Below are 22,358 nucleotides of genomic sequence, written 5' to 3' on the forward strand. Positions count from 1 at the left end.
TTATTAGCTAACAAAACGCAAAGCTTCCGCCAAGAAAAATGATCAAGCATATAGCACTGACCTTTTTTACTTATATTTTTGGGTTTTTATGCTTTTTATTGTGATAGGACAGTAGAGAGATGACAGGAAAGAGCTGGGAGGAGAGAGGGGAGCGGGGTCGGCAAAGGATCTCGAGACAGGAATCGAACTCGGGTCTCCGTGAGCGCAGTTGTGCTATATGTCATAACAAGATCATAATATAAATAACATCATAACAAGAAATAGTTATGATACTGGGTTTGAAATCAAATGTTTGCATAGTTATGACAGAAAACACTAGCATCTAACAATGCCTTGGAAAAAACAATCTTAAAAAATAAAGTTTATGCATAAACCCAAATAGGAAATAAAACAGTTATCGAATAAGCATGTGTCCTGTTCTGTGTCCTAAACTCCTGAAACATTGGTGTCTCATTTTAGAGCAGTCAGTGCAATTTAAAAGAAGTCAATTGAATCTCTAAGTGGGGGTTGGATGTGTGAAAAAATTCAGATGTAATCCCCTTTGTAATCACTGGGATTTTTCAAAAGTAACTAATTTAATTACATATTTTTTCTCAGTAACTGTAACTAATTACAATTACTTTTATTTTGTAATTAAATTACGTAATTCCGTTACATGTAACTAGTTACTCCCCAATACTGGATATTGGTGTAACTTCGTGAATAGCTTTTGTCTACAGACAAATCTGTGTCGCCCACTACTGAAGATGTAACCTGCAGAAAAGCGTCACTGAAACCAAATCCACCGCTCACACACACAGACTTTTTATCTATTTATGTTAAGATTTTCATTTTTTATTTAGTAGTTATAGTTTGCTGCTACTTTGAAATGTGTTTTGTAGTTCAAGCAATATTTTAAAACAAACAAAAAAGTTAATAGGCCAACATGCGTCATGTTGGGAATTTCTTATGCAATTTTGTAAAAGGATTTTAAATTTATGGGTATAAATGGGTCATTCTATAATTAGGGGTACATTTAGAAATTGACAATGTGAAGAAAACTGTTTTCCTGTTTCCCAAAAACCCAAACATGACTTTACATAGCTGCTTTGAAACAATCTATATTGTATAAAGTGCTAAATAAAGGTGATCTGTAGGAATATGTGCATGAAATACCATCTATGTTTGCTACTGTCCACCATGTTACCTTTACTGGGTAACAGTTGACTGGTAACTTAGCTGACATTTTTAGTGTCTTGGGCCTATACTCAACATGGATGCCCAGAACTACTGAGCAGATGGTGTGTTTAGAAATATATTTTCAAAAACAAAACATAAGTTTTAGTTAAATTGTCTTTTTAAAATGTCCAGCAATAATAGTTGTGTAACACTGTTGACAGTCAATTAATCCACTCTTGACATAGGTTTGCTAGTTTAACCAATTTTAGGGGAAAGAGAGAGAACATAACTTCTAGTGTTTCATCCATGCACTTCTAGAGGAAATATCATTATACTTTGCAAATTATGGGAGAATTAGACAAACCACTCCTTTTTCGAGAGGGGTTTTCTAGTGGGTAACTTAGTTGACAATGTTTTATTCGGACACAAATAAAACAAGATACATCACAATAAACACTTATTATTTTTGAAGCGCACACCCAAATGTCTGGATAACCTAATCTACCTGAAGGCAAAACTATGAAATTAATTTATATTTGAGGTAACTTTCAAGCTTAAATGCAGAGCAGAATGAGCAATCAGAGAGCTGAAACCAGGGTTGTATGTGATAAGAACATAATTTTTGTACAAAAGATATGGCTTTTTGAACATATAGTGATTGGGAAAAATATAATTGTGTACTAGAAAATTAAGCATTGGGAATTTATATTGATGAAAATATATTAAAATATGCTTTACGGACATGAGATGTACCCACAATTATAGAATGACCCAAATACTCTCATTTTGTTATACAATACATGACATTTTAAGTAAAGCTTAAAGTTTTTAAAAGAGCATTAACTACAGTTGATGTCAAAAGTTTACATACACCTTGTAGAACCTGCAAAATGTTAATATACCAAAATATGAGGGATCATACAAAATGCATATATATATATTTTTTTTTTATTTAGAACTGACCTGAATAAGTTATAAGATGATTTACAATAAGATTTATAATAAATTTACAGTGTTCTTCAGGGCAGTACGAAAAGATAGATATTTAAGCAAAATAAGAAATGTACACATTTTGTTCAAATGTTTTCACCCCCAGCTCTTAATGCATTGTTTTTTTCTTCTGGAGCATCAGTGAGCATTTGAACCTTCTGTAATCGTTGCAAATGAGTCCCTCAGTTGTCCTAAGTGTAAAAAGACAGATCTCAAAATCATAGTCATTGCTGGAAAGGGTTCAAATGCACAAAAATGCTGGAAAACCAAATAATTTGTGGGACCTGAAGGATTTTTCTGATGAACAGCAGCCAGTTTAACTGTTCAGGACAAACAAGGGACTCATGAACAACTATCACTAAACAAAAAAACAAAAAAAAAAACACAGCTGTGGATCATTCAAGTAACAACACAGTATTAAGAATCAAGGGTATGTAAACTTTTGAACGGAATAATTTTTTTTTATAAATTCAGCTATTATTTTCTCTTGTGTACTATAAATATCTTTCATGTGAAATCTCTTATTCAGGTCAGTACTAAATAAACAATATGCATTTTGCATGTTGGTAAAATAATTAACATTTAGCAGATTCTGAAAGGGGGATGTAAACTTTTGACCTCAACTGTACCATCTTCTAAAATGAGAAATTTACAAAGTGCTTTAGCTTTATGACCGATCCATGCGTTTTATGCAAGTAGTATGTTAAAGCCACTGCTGAATGTGTTTAAAAAAAAAAAAAATAATAATAATAATAATAATAATAATAACAATAATAATAAAATGCATTGATTAATATTGCAGTCTATCAGAATTTTCATCTCAAATTTTGAGATCAGCTTCTGCACCAACTAACATGCTTTGCTCAGTCTGTGCCTTCCAGGAGTCATAAAATATGAGCCATAAAAGCTTGATATATCAACTATGACAGCAGTTCTCAAATCACAAAACACCAAAACTTGCAGACTTTTCAAAATATACTTTTTTTTGGCTAAAGGTTCAATAAACTTTCATTAAAAATAAATTGACTACAATTTCATATGTCAGGCATTACAGGGTTAAAGATCCCTCCACCCCCCATCCCCAATCCTTAGGTAGTCACAGTTATTTTAAAAGGAGAATAAATTGTCAGCTTCTGTTTTTCTCTTTGGGATTTTAAAAGTGCACAAACTGAAGAGCTCTGTCTTGTCATGAAGTGCAAGCCCACCACCTAGTGGTAAAACATCAGTAACAGCTACAAGCCAATTGTTTTCAATCTCCAAACATCTCTCATTAGCGCTTATCTACAAAGGCATGATTTAATATTTCCTTAAATCATTTAAACACGCAAGTCAGAAAAACTGCGAGCGACTGCATGCATGGTTTTAAGACGTTTATTTAAAAAATAAAATAGAAAAAAAAATACATAAAAATATTGAAGGAAAACAAAAACAATTCCTCCGTCTGACCTCTTGGATGCTGGGCAGCCACATTGAGGGCTTTCAATATAAGGACAAGGAGTGCTTTTGGACACTGGGACATAACAGACGTCAGCAAAAAAAGGGGTTACATTTAAAATCCATCATTGAGATTCAATGAGGAGTGTCACACTGTATCTAGCAAGTATATCACCACAAATGTCAAACCATTACAGAGTGAAACACTTCCACCTTTCCAACACACCTCCACAGATGCACTCGGGGAAAGAAAAAAAAAAAAAAAAAACAGGGAGCCGTTTTCCATTCAGACAAAGTAGGTCCATATTTGAACCGAAGGAGGGGGAGAGTTGCCTCAATGTCTGACCCATTTTGCAAAAGATGCTGGTTCTATCTAAAGCAGAAACTGCTATTAGAGTTACATTTGCCCTATTGCATTGATAGGCAGGCGAGTTGAGAGTCACAAGGACAGTCTCCATATCAGACTTTGTAAAATGTGTCACGTAAGTTTGTGGCAACCAAAGTCAGAGACCGCAAGACATGGTTGTAGCGTTGTAACAGCAGTAAAATAGTCCGGTTGATTTCCAGGAGGAAGTCCAGACAAGACGTCCAAAGGTTTTTCCTCCTTTAAAACAGACTGAACTTGCATACAGGAACTGTTCACGCGTACCTTGATGCGTCGCTCTCACGCCCGGGTCCGTTAACGCTCACTCCGGTTGAGTTTTTGACGAGATTTACAAACAAACGGCCGTCGTGAGGGACACAGGAAGAGAGGTTTTCAAAACTCCACTTGCATAGTAACAACCTGTATGCCTGTGACGTTCTGAGCAACAGCAATACAGTTTTAGTGTGCCATATACAAACAGAACAACAAAAAACAAAAAATACAATACAATACAGTACAGGAATAGGTAATTACCAAAAAGGCATATAGAGCAAGTACCTGCAATAAATGCACATCAAGATTCCAGAAAGGAATCAAAATAAATTCCCTTTCTCCGCTAGTCTGATTCGGGTGCCCATTCAGAAGTCGAAAAGGTCCGATTAGGGCACCTTGCATAAAGCTGCACTGATCTGGAGTCCGCTCGCACGTTCATTAGAGCTTCCCTAAAACACTTCACGTCTCACACTTACCTAGAGCGATTTAAAAAGGACAGACACACACGTATATAAACGAAAGCACGGACAGACTAAGAGCTTGAGCGTTTTTCGATGTCTACCCGTCGGTTCTCAATCCAAGTCCTGAAGCCTCACACAACTACGACCTTAAAGATGAACGAACGAGACGAATAAAAGCGACAGATGAGTCTCTGAAGCTCAACGCAAAGTGGGAAATGGCGACACCTGCAGGCAAGTCGTTCTGCGAGATCTACTGGCCGCTTTAACTCGCTTTCGTCCAGGTGCAATTTATGCCGAGAAAAGGGGAAGAGGGAATATAAACTCTCAAAAACAGTTTTAAAACAGACTTTTTCCCTTAAGGAGCCTGTCTGACAGGATCTGTAAACGATGAACGAAATTAAAAACGTTACAAAAATAAAAACGTTCTTACAAAACAAAAGGCTGGACACTGAAAAAACAAAAAAAAAAAATTAAATACGTTTCCAGAGTGAACGAAAATACTGAAAGTTATTGCACAACAAAAAACAAAAAAAAAAACAAAAAAAAAAAAAAAAAAAAAAAAAGGTTGCGTGATGTGTACTGTTCAATACGGTGGGGATCTCTGGAAGCATCTCGAGTGCAGAATTCGAAATCAGCGTTACACATAACACACCTCGATACAACAAACAAACACCTGAAATCCACTGAATCCAGTTCGTCCCACGTGTGAAGAGCGAAAATGTGAAGACAGGAAAACAACGGAGCATGAAACACAAACATACACAAAAAGGAACATTTCACGTGTTACGGCAAGTTGTGGAGTAGACGATCAAAAAGAAAAAACAAAACAAAAAAAAAACAACAGTTCCTGTTTTCGAAGCTTCCTCAGGAAGATTGCACAGGTTGCAAAAAAAAACAAACGAATCAACATATACATGCGCAGATTCAGTGGCAGACTGAACTTCTTAGCACCACCATCACCACAACTACTGAACGAGGAGCTGGGTTGCAAACGCTGGTCGCTCTGTGCTCACACCATCAGTAGGAGGGCTCAATGAGTTCTCATCGTTTTCAGATGGGACCATAGGGGTGGAAGAGGAAGCGAGGAGTGGAGAAGGAGATTCCGGAGGCGAGGCGCGTCGGCTTTATCTGCTGACGCTGGCCGGCAGACTGTCCCTCTTCCTGCGGCGCCAGGTGTTGCGGTACTGGATGTGGCCTCGGTTGGAAAGGACCGGACTGTGCACCACGGCGGGATTGTGGAAGCCCTTCAGCGGGAACTTGGGACCTGTCTACGAGAGATAAGACGGGCCAACTTAGGACAAGACTAGCAGCCGAAGAAAGGGCTCAGTCTACATAAAAAATGCATTCTTAATTTTTAAGATTTGAAACAAATGCAAGTCTGGGGACAGTACTTATTTCGGGAAGTTATAATTTTTATTAAGCAAGGATGCATAAAAGTGACAGCAAATAGATTTATATTACAAAGGATTTATATTTTAATGAATGCTGGTATGTATAATGATAACTATTATTATCATTATTATTATTATTATTAGTAGTAGTAGTAGTATTAAAGACATTCTTAAATGGTTTGACATGCAATAAAAGCCAAACATTGCTCTCCAGACTATAAAAGGTTCCAAGGAAAATTGCAAATAAAAACAAGAAATAAAATGTTTATTTTTTTAAGAAATAAAAGATATTATTTCTTATTTTAAGAATTAAATTTCACATTAACATCAATTTTATTGCATATTTGATCAAATAAACGCATCCTTGTTGATGCAGAAAATGTTTTATTAAAAATCATGAAAATATTGAAAAAAAGCCAAAACACTGCTCTGCAGTGTACATAAAATAATAAAAATAAAAATGCATTTACTTAAATGTTTTGACATGCAATAAAAGCCAAACATTGCTCTGGAACAAAAGGTTCCATGGAAGATTGCAAATAAATAAAAATACAAAATAAATTTAGATGATAAGCATGTAGTGTAGCAATTTTTTGTCTAGTACGTTTTTCTAGCATTGATAGAAGGGTAGAGTAAGTTAAGTTCATGAAACATTACTCAATTTAATAAAAAATAAAAAAATACCTTTCCATTTAAATAAAATGATCAAAAGTTAAATTCTTGATTCTGATTTGACATGTTGGGCATTAAAAAGTATAGTTCACCCTGAAATTAAAATTGTGTCATCATTTATTAACCATAATGTTGTTCTAAACCTGTATGACTGTCTATCTTCTGTGGCACACAAAAGATAATGGTTTCAGATCCCATTGACTTCCACTGAATGATCAAAAAATACAATGGAAGCCAGTGGGAACTGAAACAGTTTGGTTGCCAAAAAGTCTTAGGAAGAAAATCTGTCATACAGGTTTGAAACAACATAAGGGTGAGTTACGATTTAAATTTTGCAGTGGACTGTCCCCTTTAAATTCACTCCCTTTAAAGGAGAAGTCCACTTCCAAAACAAAGATTCACATATAATGTACTCACACCACTGTCTTCCAAGATGTTCATGTCTGTCTTTCTTCAGTCGTAAAGAAATTGTTTTGAGGAAAACATTTCAGCATTTTTCTCCATATAATGGGCTGATATGGTGCCTCGATTTTGAACTTCCAAAATGCAGCTTAAATGCGGCTTCAAATGATCCCAAATGCGTTTATAAACGATCCCAGCCGAGGAAGAAGGGTCTTATCTAGCAAAACAATCGGTCATTTTCATATTTAAAAAAAAAAAAAAAAAAAAAAAAAAAAAAAAAAAAAGTAAATACTTTTTAAATCTCAAATGCTCGTCTTGCCTTTCTCTCCCTGAACTCTGTGTATTCTGGTTCAAGACAGTTCAGGTATGTCGAAAAACTCCAATCGCATTTTCTCCCTCAGCTTCAAAAATCATTTTAAAATCATCCTACATTGCTGCAGAAGTAACAAAAAAGGTAAAATGGCGATTGTGAAGTTGATGGAGAACATGAGATGGGAATTTTTCGACATACCCTAACTGTCATGAACAGGGAGGGAAAAAAAAAAAAAAAAAAAAAAAAAAAAAAAAAAACACAGTTCAGACAGAGGAAGACAAGACGAGCGTTAAGCATTACAAAGTTTATTAATCGTATTATTTTTATTAAAGGGGTCATCAGATGCTAAGTTCACTTTTACATGCTATTTGAACATTAATGTGTGTTGGCAGTGTATGTACAAAACCACCCTGTAACGGTAAAAAAACCATGCAGTGGTTTTTAATTAATCTGTAAAATTAATATCCACTTGAGCGTCATGATTGACATGAGCGTCTTACCTCAGATCAGTTGTAACAGTCCAACCTCTATGTTTTGATGCCGGAGCAAGGATGTAAGTTAGACAAGAATTGAGCGATTGAGGTGTTGTGTTGCTGGATGTAATAATGAACGCAGTGGTCGTCATTTACTCCCGACATCTGAGCCGCTGAAGATGCAGTGGATTACGTTTGTTTGTGAAGGAAATGCACCTCCCGATCTACATATATCCATTTATGTTCGCACTAATCATTCGTGATCCAGCTTCACTTACAGCAGAAGTGAGTACAAGGGTTGTTTTTTTTTTTTTTTTTATATCTTTGCAATCGCCTTTCCTAATAATGTGCTAGTTAGCAAGTTTAACGGCTAAACGCGCTAGATGCGGCTAAAGCAAACAGGCTCGTCACTCCACAGTGAGTAGAGAGGGGCGGGGCGAGCAGAGCTCATTTGCATTTAAAGCAGCCTCGACCAGAACAGGATGATTTTTGCAGAGCTGATTTAGACAAGGTAAAAAGGGTGTGGTTTTACACAACTATTGAGAATTTTTAACCAAAGTTTATTATATACTTTTCATTAAGACCCTAAAGAATCATATCAGCTTGTGGAAAATGGACATTTGATGACCCCTTTAAAATAACCGATCGTTTCGCTAGATAAGACCCTTCTTTCTCGGCTGGGATCGTTTACAACCGCATTTGGAATCGTTTGAAGCCGCATTTAAACTGCATTTTGGAAGTTCAAACTCGGGGCACCATATCAGTCCATTATATGGAGAAAAATTCAGAAATGTTTTCTCTCAAAAAACAATTTCTTTACGACTGAAGAAAGAAAGACATGAACATCTTGGATGACAAGGGGCTGAGTACATTATATGTGAATCTTTGTTTTGGAAGTGGACTTCTTTGATTTCATCATTAAACTAGCCTGTGAAGTCTTGATGAAAGAGTGAAAGTCGGGCTCACTGTCAAGATACGCACAGCATGTATAGAGGAGAGCACACACGGGCCACACCGCCTACCTTGGGATGGTGGTGGGGACTGGGTAGAGGGCTGGGGGGAGCTGGGGGGACTGCAGGGGGGGGCATGTGGAGGTATGAGGGCGGTCCATCTGGCATACACACCTGTCTGCCAGATAGAGTGTGGAGAGAAAGATTGCCTGGGATTGACACTCTCGCCTGGAGAAACAGACAAAAAGGATGTCACCTAACCATCAAAACATCAACATAGTTAGCCATCAACCAAAACAGCCCCTCACCTGGACGGCCGATTGCATGGTGAGTGTTGCCGTGATGCCGCCTTTGCCCGTGCCCATCTGAAGCGCTGGTGGAAGGGGACCCGGTGCCAGGATCTGGAGAGGGAAGGGGGCTACAGGTGGAGCGACATACGGTGTGGAGTCAGAGTCCTGAAGGAGCAGAAGTCAAATATGTGAGAGGGAATGAGAATCTAACCCTGTAAAAGCCTGACATATGAAGTAAGTCATTTTTTTCCCTAATGGAACAGTGTATTGAACCTCTTAAAAGTAAATGACTTTTGATACTTTGAGTATCATATTTTATACATCAGGCTTTTATGGCTTCGTGCGGTTTGCTGCAGTTGCTGATATTAATATGGGCTAAAACATGAAGTTCTGACAGCTTGTAATGCAAATAAATGAGATCTTTATAAAAGTACAGCTACTTACATAAAATACATAAATATCAGCACCATTTCAGAAAAGGTTTGACTGCGATCATTTAAAGGCCTTCAAATTTTGAATATCAAGTATAAATGCGGTATGTTTATAAGGTTAGACATGGATGAAGAGATGCTTACGATATCGCTGCCTGACAGCGAGGACGCAGAAGAGGCGGAGGAGTGCTGTTGAGGGCTGGAGAGGGACATGGGGGAGTCTGCGCTCTGAGGGGACACAGAGTCCCTCTGCTGCTGGTCCTCCACACCTACACCCAGGAGTGTGCCTGTCTCCACCTGCTCCACTGAGTCTTTATGAGATGGACCTGCAAGCAAAAGACATCAAAAACGTCATACGCCATTTCCAAACTAATCTAGCAAGCATCAGTTTAATAAAGCTCATTAATCACAGTCAAAGTCATGACTAAGATGTGCGAAAGTTAAAGTGCTGTTGAAGAGGACACTTTCTCACTTCAAGGGCACCTAAAAAGTTATGCTGCATTAGAAAACATTTCAAATCCATTCACAATCAAAGCAATGCATTGATGAAGACATTTGCCAAAGTGACATTCCATTACTGCAACCAGAATTTGCAATGCACTCTCTGACAGACATTTTTGACCAATCAAATGTTATGCTTCAACTGGACAAAATAGTAGTGCTGATTTCTTTTTATTGCTTTTGAAATAATAATAAATATATTCATTGTTAATTTCTCATTTGTCCAAAATCTAGACTTATGGTTCTTAACCAGGATTCTGCATCCACTAGGGGGCCTCATGAAATTTCAGTTTGGATCTCAAAATAACTTGATTTACAAGACAAAACGAGTATTAAAATAAGCCAAACCAACTAACATCAATACATTTTGAAATTTATACACACACACACACACACACATATACATATACATATACATATACATATACATATACATATACATATACATATACATATACATATACATATACATATACATATACATATACATATACATATACATATACATATATATATGTGTGTGCAATTTTTTCCCTTCAAAAAGCCAGGGTTTCTGCAGTCTACAAAAACCTGGCTACATGGAAATGTCATGTACAGTTGAGTTCTAAAGTTTACATACACCTTGCAGAATCTGAAAAATGTTAATTTTACCAAAAAATAAATAAACAAAACACTTAGTACTGACCTGAATAAAATATTTCACATAAAACATATTTACATATAGTCCACAAGAGAAACTAATCATTGAATTTATAAAAGTGACCCCGTTCAAAAGTGTACATGCACTTGATTCTTAATGATGTGTTGTTACCTGAATGATCCACAGTTGTGTTTTTTTGTTTAGTGATAGTTGTTCATGAGTCTCTTGTTTGTTCTGAACAGTTAAACTGCCTGCTGTTCCTCAAAAAAAATCCTTCAGGTCCCACAAATTCTTTGATCTTCAGCATTTTTGTGCATTTGAACTATTTCCAACAATGACTATGATTTTGAGATCCATCTTTTCACACTGAGGATGCATTAAGAGCCAGGTGAGAAAACAGAACAGAATGAAGATGTGTGCATTTTTATTTTGCCTAAATATCACTTTTTTTTTTTCCATTTAGTACTGCCCATAAGAAGCTACAGAAGATACCTGCATGTTTCCCAGAAGACAAAATAAGTGAAATTTACCCTGATCTTCAAATTCCAAAAGTTTTTCACCCCCTAGCGCTTAATGCATTGGGTTTCCTTCTGAAGCAGTGAGTGTTTGAACCTTCTGTGATCATTGCATACAAATCCCTCAGTTGTCCTCAGTGTGAAAAGATCGATCTCACAAAATACACAAAACACTGAAAATCAAAGAATTTGTGGGACCTGAAGGATTTTTCTGAAATAATTAACATTTTGCAGATTCTGCAAGGTGTATGTAAACTTTTGACCCCAACTGTAAATGAACCTCAAAACACCATTGCCATTTTACAAACTTTCTAGTCATGCTAAAGTACTTTATTAAGAATAAAGTATTTTCAAAAAACCTAATCCAACATAAATCACAAACATCTAGAGTCATGTAATTTCATTTGTTAAAACAAACAAACACAATAAACAAATTTAAAAAAAGTTACTTGAGCTTTTAAGACTTCTGGAATTCTAAAAATCTAATAATTATTTTAGATCCATACATTTATGTATGGATACTCCTAGATTCAGTGAATTAATAAAATGTTCTGAAAACATAACACTCATTACAGATTTACTAGAGAAAGATCATTAGCCATTTTATGGTAATGTGTCACTGCTGTAAAACTTCTTGAACACCCTTCAGAATAGGACATTAGTGACCTGTCCACTCAGACGGTCTATAATGCCTTACCAATGAGAACAAGGAGAACTTATTGCACATTATGAAGTACAATCAAAAACACAAACATCCTGGATAATATTCACTTTGTATCTGCAGTCTTAATAGATATGTGAGGAAGTGTCTTCACACTGAGACATACCTGGGTTCCTCTCAATGCGGGCGTTGTGTCTGCCACCCCACTTCTTTATGATCCACTCCCTGTAGTCGATGACTTCCTGGGTGACTTTAATTATGCGGCCCAAAGTGCTGAGGGGACAAGATAAATGGCAAATTAAATCAAGAGTTTAGATAATTAGGCTGAAGGTGCATGTATGCAGATGAGAGCCGTACCTGTCACTGTCTTTGTTGGGGTAAGAACGTGCGAGAGGTGAGACGGCGTGACCCAGTATTATATACGCGTAGTCAAAAGCCTCCTTCACCTGCATGGCACCATAAGAGCTTCTGCCGACATCATTACCTAAATCATGGAAAAGAAAAAAAAAGAAAAAATTAACATTGCAACATTAAGGTTGTACTGTAATTCTGTGGTGTTAAAGGAGAAGTTCACTTCCAGAACAAAAATGTACAGATAATGTACTCATCCCCTTGTCATCCAAGATATTCATAATTTCCTTAATACTGAAAAAAGACACGTTTTTTTTTTGATGAAAACACTTCAGGATTTCTCTCAATATAGTGGACTTCTATGGTGCCCCCAAGTGTGAACTTCCAAAATGCAGTTTAAATGCAGCTCCAAAAGGCTCTAAACGATTGCAGCCAAAGAAAGAAGCATCTTATCTAGCGAAATCGGATTTTTATATATATATATATATATATATATATATATATATATATATATATATATATATATATATATATATATATATATATATATATATATATATATATATATAGTCAACATTTGAAGTGGATCAAAAAAAGTTACTCAAAGTTGTCCTAAGACAAGAACAGGTATTCTTTTTAGTTTTAGGATAAATTTAATGAAAGGTTTTGATCCACTTCAATTGTTGACTACTATATATATATATATATATATAAAAAAAAACAAAAAAACAACAACGCTCTGTGTGAACTCTCTGTTCCGGGGCAATACAGTGAGGGTATGTTGGAAAACTCCCATCTCATTTTCCCATATAGAACTATTTGGAGGAGAAAATGACATGGGAGTTTTTTTTAAGAAAAAAAACAAAAAAAAAAACAGCCGTTTTGCTCAGCTGAGATTGTTTAGAGCCCTTTGAAGCTGCATTTAAACTACATTTTTGAAAAGTTCAAACTCATGGGCACCATAAAAGTCCACTATATGAAGAGAAATCCTGAAAAGTTTTCCTCAAAAAACAATTTCTTTACAACTGAAGAAAGAAAGACATGAACATCTTGGATGACAAGGGGGTGAGTACATTATATGTACATTTTTGTTCCAGAAGTGAACTACTCCTTTAATAAATATTGTTCTTTTTTTTTTTTTTTTTTTACATAGCATCAACATTTGGTAAATGTTTAGTGTTAGGTAACACAAATGCAGTAATTCATTGTTCAAATTAGTTCACAGTGCATTAACTAATGTTAAACAACTTTTAACATTTTAATAATGCTGAAATTAACATTAATACATACTGTAGAAGTATTGCTCATTCTTATTTCATGTTAACTAATGAACCTTATTGCAAAGATTTACCGTTTTTGTACTAATTTAGCATTATTTAAAAAAAAAAAAAAGATACTTAGCTTCTCCAAGAATGAGAACATTCTAAAAGTTTCTGTAACATTCTGGAATGTTCTGTAATATTCTAGTGCTTTCGGGAAAACATTCCAGAACACTATGGGACTAGTAATAAAAAACAAATCATCCAACATACACCTCTGAAGTTTTGGACGACTCACTTTTGGTAACTTATTCAGTTTTTATTGATGAGAAATAACAGATTGCCTTGTATAAGTCAACATATTTTTAGTTTTCATGAGCACTATTAATAATACACAAAAAGTAATGGGATTTTTGTATTCAGCGTGTCAAACTTAAAAATAAATAAATAAAACTAAAAACAAAAGTGAAAAATTTTAGAAAAAAAAAAAATAAATAAAAAATAGTGTCACGGTATAACAAATACAGTTCTTAATGGCTAACTGAACAACTTTCAGTAAATTACTTTCAGTATTGCTTTCATCAAATTACTTTTATTGCCTAAAAGCAAATAGCAGCAACAACAAACACCCCATTTTCTCAAGCAAATTGCAAGTGTCTCATCAACGGCTGTGTTCCAAAACCTAGTGAGCTGCCTACCTAAACAGCATCTTAAGGCATCATAGGCAAAGTTAATAATGTGAAGTCTGTTCTAAAACACAGACAGCTGCTTTTTTAGATACCTTGTTTTTGTCAAATGTGGATTCAAGAAAAAGGCAATATTAGAATGCATCATGGAGAGCTCAGTGACAAAAGCAGTTGAAATAATGTGAATTTTATTGCATACTATAATGGAGGGTTTCCAAAACTATGAATTAAAGAGACAGTTTGCCCAAAAATGAAAATTCTGTATTAATTACTCACCCGTAAGACCGTCATTCATTTTCAGAACACAAATTAAGATATTTTTCGATGGAATCCGAAAGTCTTACGAGCATGCATAGACAGCAATGCAACTACCATGTTCAAGGCTCAGAAAAGTACTAAGGACATCATTAAAACAGTCCATTAGAATAGTACCTCTCTGGACCTTGAATGTGATAGTTGCATTGCGGTCTATGCAGGGTCAAAAGGCTCTCAGATTTCATCAAAAATATCAGTTTGTGTTCTGAAAATAAATGAAGGTCTTACGGGTTTGGAACCACATGTGGGTGAGTAAACAGCTTGAAACGCACCTGGAAGAAGAGGGTCCTCAATACAGAGCATGGAGGGCCTGTAGCCATTACTCATGGCCTTCATGATGTCCTCTTTAGCCATGTAAGCGCCGCCGTTTTTTATCCTGATGCCAGTCTTCAGGTAGTTGAAGTGCCTTCCATACAGCTCAAAGAACTCGATGAGAAGAATGCCAAGGTTCATGTTGGGATTCCTAGCATCAATTCTTGGGTGTAACTGTGGGTGCAAGCCAAAAAAAACAGCAGGCAAGATGAGACAGTGTCTCTTTATTTTGGTACAGTGATTTACAAAATGACTTTGGCTGACAGTCATACAAAGGTAGTAAAATATGCTTGACAAGCAATGATAGATCTCTAAATGAGACGAGACCAAGTTATTTTTATTATGAAATAATCAGACTCCTCTCTTCGTTTGCATGTCGTGAAAGTTTTCAGATCGGCTGCTAATGTTGCACCTGTAAGAAGCTGATGACCATCAGGATGAGACTGTAGGAGCTGATTCCACCCGTGAAGACTTCGTTAAGGTCTCGCTGCAGCAGGAACTGTTTCAGCACTAAGATTAAATAAGGCAGCACGGTATACTTCTGTGTGGGAGAACAAAAGACGGTATTTTAGACTTTACTAAGACCTCATTTGCACCAGGCATTAAAAGGCATCTCAATAGCAACTCCATTTAACACTTGAATAATCACAAAAACAAGGGTTTTTTTTTTGTGTATCTCAAACAGTGTCTCATTACACGCTGACGTAAGGGATATCAAAAGTGTTGCGTGAAGCTTTGCACATGTGCCTGCCTAAAACATGGGAAGTACATGCATGGTCATCTTTCACTGGAGATAATATCCAGCTGTTCAGAAGCAGCAAAAATATTTACATGAGGTAAAGTGTTATGATAACTGGGAACAGGCCAATAAATCTTACATTCCTCCACCATGTAAGATCGACACCGTCTTAAAGGTTTTTGTTGAGTGTCATGTATTATCAGAACGCATTTCTGAGTCACTTTAGAGTGAGAAAAGGAGGGGGGAGCAAGATTTTCAAAAAATCTTCAAATTTTAACCCAAAGAGGTTGACAAAGTTCGAGAATTCAAGCTGTAAAGTATAAAAATAGTTCAACTGAGGCCCTGATCGATTGAGCGCGATATAGTCTACAATAAGATCGTAATAATTGTTTAAACTATATGCAATTTGGCATTGAGTAGATCACAAAAAAAACAAAAACACACCCAGAGAGTGCATGTGATTAGGCAGGTTAGACTACTGCACGAGCAGTTTCCCGACTTGTAATTACTTTGTTCATACGAGTTCACGAGTTTAAACTCTGAAATACCATCTTTCCTACATGACTTAAATGCCCCATAATAATTGCATGGATTATTTCTAATTTGTAGGAATATTAGGACTACACAAGGTGCCATTTTAGGCTTTGGCATCAGGGTTGCCAGGTTTTAACAAGAAAACCCACCCAATTGCTACTCAAATCTAGCCTAGATCTAGAGTTTCAGAGGGGGTCCCCTGGTAAAAATCTCACTGCGGGGGGGTAAAATACACGTTTTTTTGGTAGGAGCCCCCTGGTAAAATTAGTAAGGATGCATGATATTATCGTACTGATATCGGAACAGGCCAATAACCGCTTTAAATATAAATATCAGCATTGGCCCAATATGAAAAATTATGCCGATATGTCTTACCAATAAGAGGAATAACTCGCATGTGCTCAAGGCATGCTAGCGATTAGATCACCTTTGATTTGAAGGTCAGAAGCTATAGCATACATGAATATTAATTTAAAAAAAAAAAAAAAAAAAAAAAAAAAAAAAACCCCAACAACATTTGTAAGTTAAATAATTTTATATATACACACAATGATTTACTCAGTGTGTAATGCTACTTTTTTTTTTTTTTTTTAAACAAATTGAGCTCCAAAAGAATTTCCAAATTTTTACAACTCTTTTGCTTTAGACCATCTACAAATGTTAAATCTTAAAATAAAATGTTAAGGTTACAACTGCATTTTTCTGAAACACTCAAGCAAGCAGTGACTGATATATAGTTTATTTATAGTTTTTTTTTTTTTTTTTTTTAAAGCTTCAATATACTGTCATTAGTCAAATCGAGCTTTATTGTTCATTATAAAAGAACTTCATTATTGTTCATTTAATTCTAACAAATAAGCTCGTTAAAAACTTGTATCTCGGTATCGGTCAAAATTAGTTGAAAAATATCTGCATATCGGCAAAAATAAGAAGGAAAAAAAAAAAAAAAAAAACTAGCGAGTCGCATCGGTTCACAATTTCAAAAGGTTGATTTTCTAGTTAATATAATAATAATAATAATAATAATAATAATAATAATAATAATAATAATAATAATAGCATGACGTTGTCGGAATAAAATGGAAACAGCAATGAAGGAGGAAAAACAAATACATCCTTCCCCATTTGCAGTGAGGGCAAGTGTTTGGAAAAATATTAAATATTGATCTTTTGTTATTATGGGACGTATTCGGGTTGGAAAACGAACACCACGTTCTATGATTTATAGTTATTTTCAAAGCTTGTATGACAATGACAATGTACTGTCATTATAAAAGAACTTCGTTATTGTTTATTTAATTGTAACAAATAAGTTCTTGTTAAAAACTAACCAAAATTAAAAATAATTTAAAAATCCAATATTGTGCATCCCTAAAAATTAGCATTCCAGGGACTAAATATTAGGGGTGGAAGAAAAAAATTAATTTAAACACCACACGATTCACATATGAATTGTGATTCAGTCTTCTAGCGATTTGCATCGGTTCACAAATTTCAAAAGGTTGATTTTCTAGTTAATGCAATAATAATAATAATAATAATAATAATAATAATAGCATGAAGATGTCGGAATAAAACGGCAACAGCAATGGAGGAGGAAAAACCAATACATTCGCCCCATTTTCAGTGAGAGCAAGTGTTTGGAAAAATCTTAAATATTGATCTTTTGTTATTATAGGAAGTATTCGGGACGGGGGACGGAAAACGAATAAAACATTCTACCAAGCCACTAAAGAGACATGGCTAGCCACTTGCTAGCAAATAATTATCTAATGATATAATTGCGAGAGAAAGCATTGAAATATTTTTTTTTCCCTCCCATGTCATATCAATGGGTTTCACAGTACATGTAAGTTCCTTTCTGAACACAGTATGATCAGTTTCGGACATCCCTAATGGGAAGTGTAAAATATTTTTGATTTATTAGGAAGTTAATCGTTAATTAAAGTCAGGACTACGCATACTATAGACTGGTGAGTTTTTGTATTAAAATACTGGTGTGTTTGATGTCTATTATGCACAAGAGAAAAAAAAAACAAAAAACAAAAAACCATTTATGGAAAATTGTGAATCGTGATTTAAAAAATAAATAAATATAACATTTTAATTTTTTATTTATTTTTTTAGGTAAATGTAGAACATATTTTAGTACAAAATGTATTGGTAAATCACAGATTTCATGCACCAATCTGTGCACATGCACGTTTAGTGAATCAGACTCTGTCATCACTAAATGGAGTACCAAGGAAAAATCTCCTCTGCTCGCTGCTCAGATAAGAGCTATGAAGGTGATTTTGCGGTCACAGAGGAGTACAGCAGGTATGCACATGGAAATGAGCTTGGCAGAAGAGCATTAAGACAGCAGGTCATCTCCTTATTCAAACATCTGCACTGAAAGCTTGCTGACAGATGTTAAGTTATGCTTCACCCCTCTTCTCTCTTTAGTCCAACACTGACACTTTAAGCCTGACATCAAATCAGCAAACACAGAGCAAAACTTGCCAACACAGAACATGTAAACACAAGCAGGGTTCAAAACGTACTTCCTGCCTTCAGCAGGTGTGGAAAATGAACTGAAAAATGAAACAATATTTTTATATACATAAATACCATCATCACATAGTGGTCAGTCGCATAGCGAAAAGCTTCTTTTTAACATCAAAACCATTACAATTTTGTTTATATTTTTATCCAGACAGCTAAACACAAGAATGTCGGCTCACAGAGTTCCAGAGTCACAACAATCAAAGAATTCATTTCGACTTTGAAGCCAAACTTTAAGCAACAGTCAAGCTTTTCATTTGTATATGCTTTCCTTTGTGTATAATGAATCGGGTCAAACTACTTTTATCAGTGATGGCCAGGCTATCATTACTGGTTTGGGATTTAAAGCACAGCAGTATGTAACACTGCAATGCACAATGCCCACATGACGTTTTTACAAGAATGATTTACGCAAATGCAAATATAAAATTCAACCATAAGTCTGTTGGGAATTGCCTACATGAGCTGAAAGAGCTTTAGACTGGTAAACTGAACTGCTTTGCTTTTGTTTACTGAAACACATCATATATGTAAGATTAATCAGCTATAGTCACATCACAAAAATACAACTTACATTTATAAAGAAAAGGAAGCATGCAAAGTTAAAACGAAGGGGCCGTTTACACAACATTTTCAGCCAATCATCTACCGTTTTCATCCAATTCCATCTAAAAACCCAATACGGGTAAGTTTGAAAACGGTGCCGTCATGCATGTACATAGTACGTGTTAGGTATGTTGTGTATGCACAGTACGTGTCAATTTTAAAGGCAAGCACGAGCAAACAGTGCACTAACTACTGGCCTGGCATATGTAACAGCGTTTTTGGCAGTTTTCGCAGATATGTGTAAACGCAAATTGTTTTGAAAATGCTGTCGTGTACAAGTCAAACTTTTTAAAAATGCAAGGTAAAAACTTTTCCGTTTTTTGACTTCATCGTTGTCATAACTTAAATTACATTAGTCTGAATGCGTCATTTAAGCTGTAAATATTCTACTGACGGTTTCAGCTTGAAATGTTCTTATCTTTTTGCAAATTACAGGCAATTAAAATATTACTATTACAAAGTGATTTGTATGCCATTTTAGTGGAAGTGAAGTGAATTAAAAATATTGCATGAGACATGACTTTATCAAAAGATGAAATACTAGAAATTTAAAATATATATATATATATATATATATATATAAATTTATATTTATATTTATTTATTTATTTATTTTTTTCAGAATTCTGTAAATAGAAAGTTTCAAATATCAGCATTTATCTGAAATACCATTCAAAAGCTTGGAGTGTTTTTAATTTTTTATTTTTTTTTAATTATAGAAATTAATATTTTTATTTAGCAAGGATGCTTTAAATTCATCTTTTGATAAAGTCATGTCTCATGCAATATTTTTAATTCACTTCACTTCCACTAAAATGGCATACAAATCACTTTGTAATCACTTTGTAATAGTAATATTTTCACTTTGTAATAGTATATATTTTAATAGTAATATATAAAATTTATTTTTTTAATTTCTAGTACATCAACTGTAATATGTATATGTATGTGTATGTATGTATGTATGTATGTATGTATGATGTATGTGTGTGTATATATATATATATATATATATATATATATATATATATATATATATATATATATATATATATATATAATAAAATTTATTTTTTTAATTTCTAGTACATCAACTGTAATATGTATATGTATGTGTATGTATGATGTATGTGTGTGTATATATATATATATATATATATATATATATATATATATATATATATAAATAAAATTTATTTTTTTAATTTCTAGTACATCAACTGTAATATGTATATGTATATGTATGTGTATGTATGTATGTATGTATGATGTATGTGTGTGTATATATATATATATATATATAAAAACAAAAATGCAGCAGAAACAACCTTGTGAAATATTACAATTCAAAATAACTTTTCTATATGAATATATTAATGTATTTTATTTCCATGATGCAAAGCTGAATCTTCAGCAGCCATTACACCAGACTTCAGTATCACATGATGATTAAGAAAATCAGCTTACTAGAATATTTCTTAATATCAATATTGAAAATAGTACTTACTGTTTTTTTTTTTTCTTTTGGAAAGAAACTGACTTTTCAGGATTGTTTAATTAACAAAGCATTTATTTGAACCAGAAATCTCATCATAAGAGATAATGCTAATTAAAATGTTTTTTAGAGACTAAAAAAAGTGATTTGCTATTTTAGCAAGTAAAATGGATTAAATGAATATTGAAATGTCCTTCAAATTTAGTAATTTATCAAAAGTAATTTAGCCTGGTTTTCATAAGAGTAAGTGGAGATTTGGTTTGGTCCTCACACTGCACATAGTGTGACCCATTAAATATAACTCTTAAAAATAATAAAGTGTGGTAACACTAATATATTTTAAACTAAAAGGGAGTATTAAATAAAAATACATTTTTTATAATACATTTAAAAATAAAAAGATAATATTTACTTTAATATGAATTTATCATTTTCAAACCTAAAATTAGCAAGCTTTTATTTTGCCAGGTTACCAGCAAGTTTAGCACTTCTGCATGAAGAGTGTTCAGAGAAAAGTGTCAGTGAATGAAATGTCAGATTTTGTATTGTGCTTTGGAGGAGAAAAAAAAACAAAACAAAAAACTCTCTCTCTCTCTCTCTCTCTCTATATATATATACACACATATATATACACACACACACATATACATACATATATACATACATATACATATATATATATATATATATATATATATATATATATATATGTATATGTATATGTATGTATATATGTATGTATATGTGTGTGTGTGTGTAAATATATATATATATATATATATATATATATATGTATATGTATGTATATATGTATGTATATGTGTGTGTGTGTGTAAATATATATATATATATATATGTATATGTATGTATATATGTATGTATATGTGTGTGTGTGTAAATATATATATATATATATATATGTATATGTATGTATATATGTATGTATATGTGTGTGTGTGTGTAAATATATATATATATATATATGTATATGTATGTATATATGTATGTATATGTGTGTGTGTGTATATATATATATATATATATATATATATATATATATATATATATATATATATATATATATATATATATATACACACACACACATATACATACATATACATATATATATAAATTCAAGTAAACCTACAAACAATATTTAGTTGTAGCCACTCTTGAAACTACACATTTAGTGTAGTTTTACAAGATTAGATTTACAAAATATTCTAAAACCTTTTTTACCTTCACATATTCTTTGATGAAGCTAGCAGCTTTGATGCCCGTCTCCACATTAAAACTAATGTCCACTTTCACCTCAGTATCCTGATCTGTCAGTTTGATGATTGGTACCTTCGAAATGTAAAGACACAAATATAACATAATTAATGGCCAACAAACATTACAAATTAAAGAGTTACAAATGGTACCATTTAAAGCAAAGCACTCAAAGTATGGGAAAAACAAACAACATCAACAACCTCTGAATATGAAACTGTTAAACTGAATGTAGCTGATGTTTACTTAACAGTAACGGGAAAAACACATACCGTAGCTTTGTCGAGAACTTTGATGGTATACGGTTCTGCCACATTGTGTTT

General features: G+C 34.0%; 1 protein-coding gene across 1 annotated transcript in view; it reads right to left on the minus strand.

Annotated features, from left to right (window-relative positions):
* Positions 1 to 3,505: 3,505 nt before the first annotated feature.
* The window catches only part of tent4a (terminal nucleotidyltransferase 4A), a 24,412-nt gene continuing 5,559 nt past the window's right edge, over positions 3,506 to 22,358 (minus strand). The window contains exons 4-13 of the mRNA XM_051136005.1: positions 22,308 to 22,358; positions 22,003 to 22,110; positions 15,255 to 15,383; positions 14,803 to 15,016; positions 12,277 to 12,403; positions 12,086 to 12,192; positions 9,747 to 9,928; positions 9,190 to 9,336; positions 8,954 to 9,109; positions 3,506 to 5,948 (exon numbers count right to left, since the gene is read on the minus strand). The exon at positions 22,308 to 22,358 is cut by the window's right edge and continues 70 nt beyond it. Coding sequence (XP_050991962.1) covers positions 5,805 to 5,948; positions 8,954 to 9,109; positions 9,190 to 9,336; positions 9,747 to 9,928; positions 12,086 to 12,192; positions 12,277 to 12,403; positions 14,803 to 15,016; positions 15,255 to 15,383; positions 22,003 to 22,110; positions 22,308 to 22,358 — 1,365 coding nt within the window. The 3' untranslated portion in view covers positions 3,506 to 5,804. The remainder of the gene's footprint in view (positions 5,949 to 8,953; positions 9,110 to 9,189; positions 9,337 to 9,746; positions 9,929 to 12,085; positions 12,193 to 12,276; positions 12,404 to 14,802; positions 15,017 to 15,254; positions 15,384 to 22,002; positions 22,111 to 22,307) is intronic.

The sequence above is a fragment of the Labeo rohita genome, chromosome 19 (assembly GCF_022985175.1).
Source record: "Labeo rohita strain BAU-BD-2019 chromosome 19, IGBB_LRoh.1.0, whole genome shotgun sequence".
Lineage (NCBI taxonomy): Eukaryota > Metazoa > Chordata > Actinopteri > Cypriniformes > Cyprinidae > Labeo > Labeo rohita.